The sequence below is a fragment of the Pteropus alecto genome, unplaced genomic scaffold, assembly GCF_000325575.1.
Source record: "Pteropus alecto unplaced genomic scaffold, ASM32557v1 scaffold38, whole genome shotgun sequence".
Taxonomy (NCBI): domain Eukaryota; kingdom Metazoa; phylum Chordata; class Mammalia; order Chiroptera; family Pteropodidae; genus Pteropus; species Pteropus alecto.
In genome coordinates, this window is record NW_006442512.1 from 9546939 (window position 1) to 9557471 (window position 10533).

The 10533-nt window shown below is 33.2% G+C and overlaps 2 protein-coding genes across 10 annotated transcripts in view; one reads left to right on the forward strand and one right to left on the reverse strand.

Annotated features, from left to right (window-relative positions):
- The window catches only part of MIS18BP1 (MIS18 binding protein 1), a 46278-nt gene that overhangs the window by 28920 nt on the left and 6825 nt on the right, over positions 1 to 10533 (forward strand). For 7 of the 8 annotated variants that reach the window (XM_025040344.1, XM_025040343.1, XM_006922692.3 and 4 more), the window contains 4 exons: positions 2908 to 3080; positions 3809 to 3969; positions 5900 to 6045; positions 8630 to 8717. In XM_025040344.1, the coding sequence (XP_024896112.1) occupies positions 2908 to 3080; positions 3809 to 3969; positions 5900 to 6045; positions 8630 to 8717 (568 nt within the window). The other variant, XM_025040345.1, reaches the window with a different exon arrangement.
- The window catches only part of FANCM (Fanconi anemia complementation group M), a 66255-nt gene that overhangs the window by 1151 nt on the left and 54571 nt on the right, over positions 1 to 10533 (reverse strand). The window contains exon 25 of one of the 2 annotated variants that reach the window (XM_015597679.2): positions 8723 to 9944. The exons of the other annotated variant lie outside the window; for it this stretch is intronic. The gene's annotated coding sequence lies outside the window, so the exon portion shown is untranslated. Of the gene's footprint in view, positions 1 to 8722; positions 9945 to 10533 lie in introns of those variants that run through there. 2 annotated transcript variants of the gene reach the window in all.

Genomic DNA, 10533 nt, shown 5'->3' on the forward strand with positions numbered 1-10533 from the left:
AATACATGAATCAAAATCTGACAGAACTAAAAGGAAAAGTTAGCAAATCCACAATTATAGTGGGAGACATCAGTGCTCTTCTCTGTCATTAACAGAACTAGTAGACAAAATTATGAAAGATATAGAACTGAACAACAGTCCTAAATGACATAGAACAGTCCACCCAATAATAGCGGAAAATATTATTTCCATGGTTAGGTGGATCATTCACCAAGATAGAACATGTTTACTAGGTCATAAAACAAATCGTATATTTTAAAATAACTGAAATCATACAAAGGGTGTTCTCAGAGTATAACTGAAAGTACAAATCAAAAGAAAAAACAGGAAGATTTCTAAGTGGTTGACAAATAACAGTTGTAAATAATCAGTGGGTTAAAGAGGAAGTTTCAAGGGAAATTATTCTGAACAAAATAAAAATCAAAATTTGCAATGTAAGCCCAGAAGTTCATAACTTCATAGGGTGTTTTTACTGAGCTCTTCTCTCTTCCTGATTTCCACCATACCTGCTGCATAAATGAGTTGTGGTACATTCTTAAAATGAATGGACTACTGAATAATAAGGGAAGGACTACTGATACTTATAACAATTTGAATGAATTTCAAAGGCATTATGCTGAGTGAAAAAAGCTAGCTTAAAAGATTATATATGATTCCAGATATATGAAATTTTGGAAAAGACAACTAGAAAGCAAACAGATTGAGGATTAGCAATGGTTATAGTGGCGAATGACAACAAAGGTAGCACTTTGGATTTTTCTTGATGTAATGGAACTGTTCTGTATCCAAAAAAGTTAGCTAACTTAAAATTTACAAAGTGCCTAGACTGCATACTATTAATATTCTTAGGTTTGGGATACACTTTTCTGGTTTTTTCAAAGCTCTGACCTGCAGCCATTCCTTTGATATTTACCATACTATAAATATGAACTATTATTCATTTCTTAACTATGTCATTTCCTCATTTTCATTTCTTTGCCTCATTTTCACCTGTTATATTTTTATCTGTCCTTCAAATTCTAACTCACATCACTTTTTCCCTGTAACTTTTTCTTCATCACCTATTCCTGCCACCCACTCAATTAGATATTATGTCTCTTTCTCAAAAATGCAAAGTATTGCCACTCCAGACCTACTGAATTGAAATCTTTAAGGGTAGAGTTATGTATCTATTGTTTGCTTATTTGCCTCCATGCATTTTTGCTGTAAGCTCCACAAGTGATTCTTAATTGCAGCCAACTGCTTTGTACTCCTCATCATGCTTATAACCTAGTAGACAGATATTTAACAAATAATCATTGTAATCACTGTAAGAAATTTATGAGAATATCAGAGAAATCTGACTTAGGCAGATACTTAAACTAAGATCTGAAGGATAAATAAGAATTATTTAAGCCCAAAGTTCATGATAAGTGCATTTTAAATAGAATAGTATGTAAAAGTAGAAAGCATATTTAGAAATATTGTGAGAAGGCCAAAATGACTACAATATAGAAAGCAAGGGAAGAACAGTACAGGATGAGACTGGACAGATAGGCAAAGAACAGTGTAAGTCATTAAATATTTTGGTTTTTATGCTAAAGATAAGTGAGTTTTAAGTAAGACTGAAGTGACATGATTAAATTTACCTTTTAAGATTTTCAGGGAGGACATGAGTTAGTTACAGAGTAATTATTAAGTACTTTAAGTCTTTTTATTATAACAAAAGAGTCCTTTTCAGCAGTTCTAGACTTGCAAATTAGCAATATACACAAATATTGGAGCTTGAGCTTCTAATTCCCTTCAATGTTCCACCTTAGAACACTTGTGAAGAGATTAATTGTGCAAAAGCATAGAGCATTCAGTAACAGTATTTAATGCTCATAAGTGTCTGTTCTCTTTTTATGCACGGAATGGTATTCTGTAGTCAGCTTGTACCTGTTAACAAGAGCTGATTTCTTAATTTTCAGGAATCTTACAAAATATTTACCAGTCATTATTAAAATTAAACAACAATTTTAAAACAATACTCTGAATTCATCACTTCCTAATTATTTTAGTACATTTTATTATGTATACCCTTTAGGTACTTTGCATCAATTTTATCTGTATGGTGGAAATTCCATTTAATCGTGTGCCGTGGCACAGTTCTTATTCCTCATATAGTGACATCATGTTGGTAGCTTGAACTTAGCCACATCAGGGGTATTTACAATTGTGGAAATTGGAAAACATTGCAAAAAAGGACTTTTTAACCCCAGAAAGCTAGTTGTTAAAAATTTACCAGCATGACATTGCATAGGTTAAATTGGTGAGGTATATAGATCTTTTCTGGCTAAACTATCAACCTTATCACAATATATAAAATCTATTGGGGGGGGAGGGGCAGTGCAGTAATATGTGTACCAGGTCCTAAATAATCATTTACAAATGAACTTTTAGGATGTAACTCATTTGTTAGAATTAGAGAACTACCTTATATTGACTTTTTTTTCTACTTCAATTTTTCATTTCCCTCAAGTATTGTATCTCAAATACTGTGTTCTGTAAAGTATAATGAAAGCAAGCATAACACTTTTTAATAAGTTTATAACCTATAATATTTAGGAACTAAGAGCTCTTCTTCCAACATACTTAGCATCAGTAATACTTGAGCAACAGTGTAGAAACGTTAGTTGTGCTGGAGTCCCCCAAAAGATGAAATCATAGATTAGTTGGACTTAGGAGAAAATGTTTTAAGATTGGGGGTGATTTTTCAGGTTTATTTAATAGATTATATAACACACTAGTATGCATCTACTAGATAAAAATTATTTTGGTAAAATTCTTTCAGCACAGTAAATTTAGTTGATTTGGTGGTGTGCATTCGGGAGGTTATTTTTATTGATTTAAATTTCTTATTCTTTAACTGGTTTTGGTTTTCCATAGTGCTTTTGCATCTGTTCCTAAGCACAAACCTGGTTTCTGGTCAGATGTAGCTATGGCTGTAGGTTCTCGGTCTGCTGAAGAATGCCAAAGGAAATACTTGGAAGATCCCCGAAGAAAAGGATCCCAAAAACATGTCACTAAGAAAAAGCCAGTCAGTCTCAAAGGCCAAAATGGTAACCTTTGCAGTACATAGTTTTTTCCTAGTTCTCCATATCAATTTCTCTTCACTTACTAAATGTATTTTATATTTATCCCTGTGTCTTCTTATAGATGTTTTCTTAAAGTTTTAAAGCTCCAAAGATCATGTTTACTTTTTAAGTCTTATCTAGATAGTTACTTCCATCAATATTAGCCTTAGCAGCCTTATGCTTTGAGTTTATTCTAGGATTTCAATGTCTGGATGGATTAATGTTGGGTCTAATTTAATTTGAGGCCACCTGGGTAAAGTCCCTAGTAATTTATAAGAAAACTCAGAATAAATTTAGTTTTCTTGGTTCTCAGGAGTACACACTTCTGCCCAAGGTTTATGCCAGAGAAGTCCTATACTAAGCTTTAGGGAGTATCCAGTATCTGAATCCTAATTCATTGAGGTTTATATTTTAGCAAAATCAATAATGAAGTAGGCATTCAGTAAGAAGTGTGGGAGGTAGCCTTTCTCACAAGGTAAAGACCATTTCAACCTTGCCTAATTTTATGTAGTTTCTTCATGAGTATCTTGAGGGCTAATCATATTGCACAGATCCCAGTGTAGAAAAAAATCATTTGTTATATAGGAAACTTTAATAAAGGCTGAGTTTACATAATATGAATATACAATTTAGATTTTGCAGAGTTTTTTAATTTTATAGGACAGTTACTATAAATGTCAAATTCTCACCAAAATGTTTTGCTGACTCTTAAGACAAGAGATGTGATGCTGACAAGAAGCAAACTATTAAGATAACTGCCAAAGTGGGAACTCTTAAAAGGAAGCGGCAGATGAGGGATTTTCTGGAGCAGTTGCCAAAAGATGACCATGATGATTTTTTCAGTACAACACCTTTGCAGAATCGAAGAGTACTGGTAAGACTCTTAAATGCATGAAATCGTTTTCTTTATATTGAATTTTATCTTTCATTTTTACATATGGTTAGTATTCATAATATTTAGGCCAAAGATTGATAGTCTCCACAGATACGACCAGAGTACAGTATAGGAAGCAGTCTGCCAGTACTTGCCAATCTCCTCTTCACTGGGGTTCAGAGGTAATATCTGTGGAACCAAATAGAAAACCCAGAAATAGGCCAAATGTATATATTTGAAATTTCATAAACAATGAGGTAAACTTTTTTAAAAAGTGATAAGATTATCTACTGTATAGGAAATTCGGGGTAGGAATAGGTGACTGCACAAGACTGACATTTGAATATCTAAAAGAATTTTTATATTATGAAAAACCACATTAACTAAAAATTTCAGTGATTGGGATAAAATATTTACAACAAATAAAGCCAATAATATTTATGATATGAAGAACTCATTCAAATGTTACTTGAATAATGTGCAAGATCACAGAAAAAGAGGGCAAGAAAAAATTCAAAGACTGAATGAACACTTGGGAAAACTGGTCATTTTAGCTAGTGATCAAAGGAAAACAAAGTAAATTATATATACGTGAACCTTCAAAGTTATGGAATCTTTTTAAAAAATAAGTTAAAATATTCACTAACAAAAAGCAGTGGATACATAATTGAATCATACCTTCTGGATAGCATTATGGCAATATATGTCCGCTGTAAAGATGAATCCTACTCATGGGAGATTATCCTAAGAAACTGAAAAGAAGCCAGAAATCTTCACACAGGTATTCATTGCAGATTTATCTTTACATCAAAAAACTGGAATCAATCTACATACCCTTTAAGGATGTTCTTCATAAACATGGTGAAATATAGTACAACTATTAAGTGCAAATTTGAGACTGTTTCTAGAATCTAAATTAAATATTAAGAATATTAAGATTAAAGTAATATAAAGATAGGTGAATAGACAATTGGACTAAGTGTAAAGTTGAGTTTTAGTGAGCTAGACTTAGTAATTTTTTCATTTACAAATTTCTTAAAATTGTTAAATCACTTCCAATTTGAAAGGCTACACAGTGCTTTAATAATTTAGTAACATCATTATGTGGGCCCCTTTTTTGCCTATACAGGTTGTAAAGGGAGGTATTTTAAGGGAGCCAGCTGAGGCTCTTATTATGTTCTCTGCCCAATAACTAGTCCTTTAGGGGTTGTACTCTTTATATTATTCCACCGTCATTTCAGGTTTAATATATGTTTTGGCCTAACTGCAATAGTAGCAACATTTTAAAAGCAAAGATAATAAAATAAAAAAAGGCAGTGAAGTAGTTCATTTTCTGTGGCATAAGTCCACTTTCTCTAAGGTTTTAATATAGAGGTAAGTAAAATCTTAAGGGTTAAATCATTTATTGGAAGTAAATACACACAAAAATTTAATACTGCTTGAGTTCCTATTAAGTATAATAGTAAATGAATTATAGTTTTGTTCTGTTTACACAGAGGTTAGTAAACTATGGCCCATGCTCCAAATCTAGCATACCATCTTTTTTTGTAAGCAAAATTTTAATGGAACACAGATGTGCCCATTGTTTACATGTTGGCTGTGGCTGCTTCTCTGCTACAGCAGCAGAGTTAAATAATTGGGACAAAGACTGTAATGGACCACAAAGCCTAAAATATTTACTCTCTGACTCTTTACATAAAACTTTTGCTGCCCCTGGTCTACACAACTTTTTGAACCAGATGTCATTGTTTCCATTTTACACAATAGAAACTAAGTTTTATAGAGGACATGGCTCTATTCTCTACCTACTAATATTTTTCATTATCTGAGAAAATTATAAGGTAGAAAAAACTTATCCCACAAAGAACATTTTGTGATGAGAAATTTTATTTTTAGGGGTGCCTACTGATAATAAATTTTTGCTTTCTAGTTGCCGAGTTTCCATTACAATCAAGAGGATGATATTCTGCCAAATATGGACAGAAATCCAACAACTCCATCATCAGTTATCTTTCCTTTGGCAAAAACTCCTCAGTGTCAGCATGTCAGTCCTGGAATGCTAGCCTCTATAGATAGGTAAATATTTACACATGATACTGTAATTCTCTGTATCGGCATTTAACATTTCATAAGTTGAAGAGAGTAGATGTCAATAATGAGTCATCATTATTAAAAAGTCAAGAAAGAATAGTACCTAGAAGTCAAGAATGGACAGTTTTGGCAAGTAAGGTTGTTATTCAATAGTGTTGAGACACAACTCACACTTTGTATGAGGATAAATTCCAAATGGATCAAAGTTTTGCATGTAAAAAATTTTAAAATATACCTAAAGTAACCTTGGACAATTATTTCGTAATCCTAGATTAGTGGTCTTTCTAACTATGATGCAAAACACCCAGAAGCCACTAAGAAAAAGAATGAGTCAACTATATAAAGTTTCATCTGATATACCAACCAGCCATAAATAACCAGAAGACTAAGAACAAGGAAATAAGTGTTAAATAACAAGTGAAATAACAAGTGCAGAGAAAAAGGAATCCTCATACACTGCTGGTGGGAATATAAATTGGTAGAGCCGCTATGGAAAACAGCTCCTCAAAAAATTAAGAATAGAGCTAACCATATGACCCAGCAATTCTTCTGGGTACCTACTCAAAAAATTTGAAAACATGTATTTGTAAAGATATATGCACCCCTATGTTCATTGCGGCATTATTCCTAGTGGCCAGGACATGGAAACAACCTAAGTGTTTTTGATGGATGATTGGATAAAGATGTGGTACATATATACAGTGGAATATTAGTCAGCCGTAAGATGCAATACTGCCATTTAAGACAACATGGGTCTTAAGAGTATCATGCTGAGCGAAATAAGTCAGGTAGAAAAGGAGAACAATCAGGATTTCACTCATATGTGGGACATAAAAATAAATGAATCCCCCCTCCACAGAAACATTGACACAGACAACAGTATGGTGGTTACAAGAGGGGAAGTGGTGTGGGAGGAGATTGAAAAGGGTAAAGAGGGTCAAATATATGGTGATGGGATGAGAATAAACATTGGGTGATGAGCACACAATACTACATACAGATGATGTATTACAATAGCATACACTCAAAACTTATATAATCTTATTAACTGTTACCCCAGTAAATTAAAAAGACAAATGACAATGTGAGAAAAGACCATGTGGAACTCATCATAAGAAAAAGGCTAATTTTCCTGATATAGCACTCCTAGAAATTAGGAATGCCATTTGCATGCATTGTTCGTGAGAAGGTAAATTAGTTCAATCTCTGCAGGCAGCATTTTGTTAGTGTCTATCAAAATTATAAATATACATGCTCTTTGACCTAAAAAAATCTGGATTTGTGTTCAGCTTACTCATTGCTATAACAGCAAAAGACTGGAAACAGCTCAAATGTCCATCACTAGGGAGTAATCAAATAACTTTTGGTACATTATGTAGTTATAGAAATTAATGAAGAAATTCTTTATGTGCTATTATGGTAAAATGCCCATGATATATTAAGTGAAAAAAGACACAGTGAATTATGTTACCATTTGAGTAAACTGGGGTGATATATGTGCGCATGTGTATATGTATATACTTGTATGTGTAGATATATGCATATATCATAATTGCTTTATTTAAGTAGCTCTGAGAGGATACATAGAAACTGGGAACACTGAAGATCCTAGGGAAAGGAACTAAGATATCTTGGGAGACTTTGAATTTTGAAGTAAGCGAATATAAGAACTATTTGAAATATAAATAAAAACAGGAGTGGTCAACAGTAAAATATCACAGAGAAAAGATGGACAGTGAGAAGGCCTAAAAATAGGCTATTCCATTTGGCACTTAAGCTGGTCAATAGCAGATCTAGTAAGAACAATTTCCGTGGGCTGTGAGAGGCAGAATCCTGATAGCGACTCAGAAAAAAGTATTCAGTACTCTCATGAAGCTTGGTGAATTTTAATTTGCATTTATTTGACAAAAGCAACTTTTTCTTAGCAATCTACAAATTATTTTTTATTTAGTATTTAGTGCAGGTGAAAGAGTATTGAGAGTATAATTTTGGACAAAGTTTTTGGTAAGCATTTTGGTCAAATCATCAAAAGCTTTAAAATATTCCTTTGGCCCTTGAATTTTATTAGTCAATTCTAAGGAAATAACTAGAAATAAAAGGCTTGTGAGCTGAATTGAAGACTCAAGACAGCTGGAAATTATAAATTGAGGGGTTTTCATCACCAAGCGTATCCTTAAAGTGATCAATTTTAAGATTCAATCTTGACAGGGAAGTAGGTGACTGGGAGAAAGGATTGTAAGTTGTGACAAAAGGGAAGGAGTCCCAGGGATAAGTGTTGGTGAGTTTTAGGAAAGAGGCAGCAAGGTGAGATTGGAAAGAGCACAAATGGGTTAATGAACAATAAGCAAAACCATAATTTCCTAGAATATACTTATTTGGTGTTTCTGTTTCCTTTAAATACTTGAAGCTTTTTGTCTGTCTCCCTAGGTACACCATTGTCATTTAAAAACTGGAAAAGAAAGCACATTTTTAAAATACTGAAACATCTTAATTTCGTCAATTGCTGTTCAACCTGTGGATAAAAGTATGGTAGTTAATGCTGACTTGAAATTATTTTGTATTCAAACAGGGATGATTGTGATAAATATGTTTTTCATATGCAAAAAAACCATAAAAGTAAAGGTGGCGTTGTCTGGGGAATTATCAAGAAAAAAACAGTAAGTATGTTTATTCTTCACACCAGATTTATTCAGGGTATACTGGACAACAATAAATTATGAGAGTTATAAATTATGTCACAGTCCTTACTCTCAAGGTACTTACAGCCTAATACAAGTAAATAATAATATGGGGCCATGAGTGAGGTAAGTATGTAAATGCTGTAGGATTACAGATGGCAGTTGACAGACTAAAGCATTTGAAGAAAGTGAGAATGGTAAAAAATTTTCATTCAGAAAGTCAGGTAGGGTGGGAAAAATACTTATAGTTCAGGGAAGGACATTTCAGGTAAGACACAAAAGCGTATCTGTTCAATGATTGGGGAATAATTCAGATTAATTGAGTTATTGTAATAGAATAAGAAATCATCAAATCCCATGCAGCTTCACAATGATTTCAAATGTTCAGATTCAGCTACTTAATTTCATATATATATATTTAAAATGTAATTACACAAAACAACTTTAACTTTGATATCTCCTTTGATAAAAGATTCTAGGAGAATCCTTTATCTTCTTGAATTTTGGATAACTTATAACCAGATAAAAGTACAAGTATTCTGGAAAAGCTGATTCACCTCAGATTTCCTCAAAGTAAATAGCTAATTTTACAGAATGGTAATTTGTGGGGGTAGTGGAATGGGGGACTGACTACCTTATTCCCTGAAGGTATATTCCTTCTGACCAGATTATGGTCATCTCTTCCTTGCCTATGAAATATTTATATTACACACAAGCTACAGTATAATCCCTCTCAGGATTATATAATCATATCCAATCTTTATGGGCTTCATGTGTCCACAGCAAATGGTAGCTACCTCTGGGGACTTTGATTTAAATTCAGCCTGGAGACTAAATTCTTCAAAAGATATCTCTACTCCATAATTGAAGATGAAGGCAAACTTCCTCTGTTTCTTAGATTCCTTTTGTCCAGTCCCACATTCCTGATGAAAATAAAATTTTGGTTTGTAGCAAAGGACCAGAAATCATCTTAATATAATAAGAAGTCTTCTATTCCTCTTTTTGCCAGTAAGAAGCTGGGTTGCCTTGACAAGCGTTTCTCAAACTTCAGTTTGCATGAAAGTCACCTAGAGAATCTTCTTAAACCTTAGATTCTGACCCAGTAGATTTGAGATTCTGCCTTTCTAACAGCCTCCAGGTGATGCCCCTGCTGCTGATCCATGGGACCATACTGAGAAGTAGCAAGACCTTAATCTCCTGTTCTCTCTGCAAAATAAGGAAAAGTTCATATGAATATAAGAGCCTTTTCTTTTAAAAACTTTTATTTCTCTATATTTCTGACATCACCTTAACTACTTATTGACCTTTGTTTTTCTTAATAGATTATAATTTGAGCCTTTCCACCAAACTATAGTATCTTTGTGACTTAGCCCAATTTTTTTTTAATTTTTACATTTTATTTTTTAATTAATTTTATTTTTTTAATTAAGTTTATTGCGGTAACATTGGTTACACAATCACATAATTTTCAGATGTGCATTATCATTTGACATCGGTATATTCTACTGTTCACCAAAGTCCAGTTTCCTTCAGCTACCATATATTTGATCGCCTTTACCTACTCCCCCCTCACCCCCCTATATTTGTCCCCCTTTACTTTTCTACTCCTTTACCTACTTTACCCTCCCCCACCCCACTAGTAATCACTACTCTATAGTCCTCTGATAATCACTAGTCTATAGTCCATGTCCATGAGTCTCAGTTTGTTTGTACTGCTCATTTGTTGCTTTTAGGTTTATATCCCACATATAAGTGATATCATATGATTTTTAGCTTTTTCTGTCTAGCTTATTTA